This window comes from Octopus bimaculoides, chromosome 14, assembly GCF_001194135.2.
Source record: "Octopus bimaculoides isolate UCB-OBI-ISO-001 chromosome 14, ASM119413v2, whole genome shotgun sequence".
NCBI lineage: Eukaryota > Metazoa > Mollusca > Cephalopoda > Octopoda > Octopodidae > Octopus > Octopus bimaculoides.
Genome location: NC_068994.1, coordinates 5,917,754 through 5,919,648, shown reverse-complemented (window position 1 = coordinate 5,919,648; position 1,895 = coordinate 5,917,754). Strand labels below are relative to the sequence as shown.

At 37.6% G+C, this 1,895-nt stretch overlaps 1 protein-coding gene across 2 annotated transcripts in view; it reads right to left on the bottom strand.

Annotated features, from left to right (window-relative positions):
* Window positions 1-6: 6 nt before the first annotated feature.
* LOC106882081 (metalloreductase STEAP4) overlaps window positions 7-1,895 on the bottom strand; it is a 4,285-nt gene continuing 2,396 nt past the window's right edge. For both annotated transcript variants that reach the window (XM_052972642.1, XM_014932642.2), the window contains one exon: window positions 7-1,549. In XM_052972642.1, the coding sequence (XP_052828602.1) occupies window positions 161-1,549 (1,389 nt within the window). In that variant the 3' untranslated portion in view covers window positions 7-160. The remainder of the gene's footprint in view (window positions 1,550-1,895) is intronic.

Below are 1,895 nucleotides of genomic sequence, written 5' to 3'. Positions count from 1 at the left end.
TATATATGTATGTATACACACACACACACACACACACACACACACACACACACGTGTATACAGACACATACAGATATATATAATGGCATTAAAATATTTTATGCCATTCTCTCCCATCTTTGACACTTCACTGATATTTCATAAAATGTTATTTCTGCTTTTACAAGTGTATGGTTGTTAAAAGGGACTTTGAAGGTTTCTTCCTTTCCCAGCCAGATCGTATTCTATAAACATAGTTTCCAATACATGGCAACAACAGGAGCAATTTGAGAAAAAGAGTAATCATGGGGGTCAGACAACTCAAAAATGTTGAGCTTTTCCACAGACCAGATGGTCTCCTGATCCAGTAAGGAAAACTGAAGATGAGCACATGGGCAGTGGCTAACAGAAGAGTGATGTAACCCAGATGACTCTGTACAAACCGCCATTCTTTCCAGTTCAAAATGTTGCCAACAGAAGGCAGTGAAGACAGCCCGACAATAATCATACACAAAATAGCAAGAATGCCTGCACTGATGTTGGCTTCTCCTCGGAAGTTCATTCGAGAGGAGACGTAAAATGTGAAACCTGTTGTGTTCTCTGGTAAAGTGATACGAGTGGATTGGAACCAGCCTCCCCAGTATCCAGGAGACATACATATTGTTGATATAATGACGTGCCACAAACTGAAAAGCAAAGCATACAAGCCTAGCATTTTGCGAGACTTGAGCCAAAGATCTAAAAAATTGGGAAATCTTATGTATTTACTGCCGTTGTAAATCTGTAAAAATGCAGCTAAGCAACCTGGTAGGTAAGAGAATGCCAGCAAAGTAATAGCTGTCATGCAAATTGATTTGTTCATGAAGCGCAGAGGGATAGTCTCCCATGGGAAGCTTTTGTTGTATGTACTGTAGTAATAAGCATATTTTACACCAACAAATATATTCCATGCAAAGAAAACAACAAGCATAAAGACTGTTGCTTTCCCCCAGCCTTGCATTAATCTTGTCGGATAAGCTTCCAATTCCCTTGCAGCTTTCAGAGACCCATATGTCACGGATTCGAATCCGATCTCACTGCAAAGCCGTGACACCTTTTCTCTTGCCTGAATGTCATCTGCTGCAATGAGGACTCGACGACTGCCACCAAAATTATCATTTTCCACAGCGTAAGCAGATAAAGTGTTGAAAGCTTTTACAACACGCATACCTGGGAACTTAGCGACAAGTGATTCCGCAATGGATTCATCTTTAACAATTTCTTCATTGTTCGATATGTCGATGAAAATTTTTTGGGATGATTCAGCGTTGAAATTCTCTAAACAAGATTCAATGTTCCAATGGTGAACAGCAAGAATGATAATTTCAATATTTTCATTTGACAGGACATCGTTAACAGTCGATAATTTTGCTTCTCCAAGTTCTTCATCAATGGCTTCCAGATTCCTATTTGCCGGATCCCGACTTCCAAAAACCACTTTTAATCCACAACGTAGCATTCTTTTGGCAAGAGCACGTCCATAATCTCCAGTCCCCAGTATTCCTATTGTAGTCATTGGTGACGTGTTATACTAAAACAAAATAGAATGGAAAAGAAATACAAAAAACAATAACAAACATGACACATAGTTTAAATAGGAAATGAAACAATTCATAATCAAACAAGACAGTGTTTTACTGTAAATCAATTTAATCAAATTACAATACAATAAGTTAAACAGATTCTGAAATATTAGTCTATGAGTTTATATGATGCAAGTGTATCAAAAGTGTGCATTTATTAGTAGTCAGAAATTTCACCCTGTTCCTATCCAGTGGTAGCATTATACGCACTTCCAGGTTTGCGTTTGGACATTTGTCATGTGTGAATAGATAATTGAAAAAGTTGGAGTCAACATATATATATATATATATATA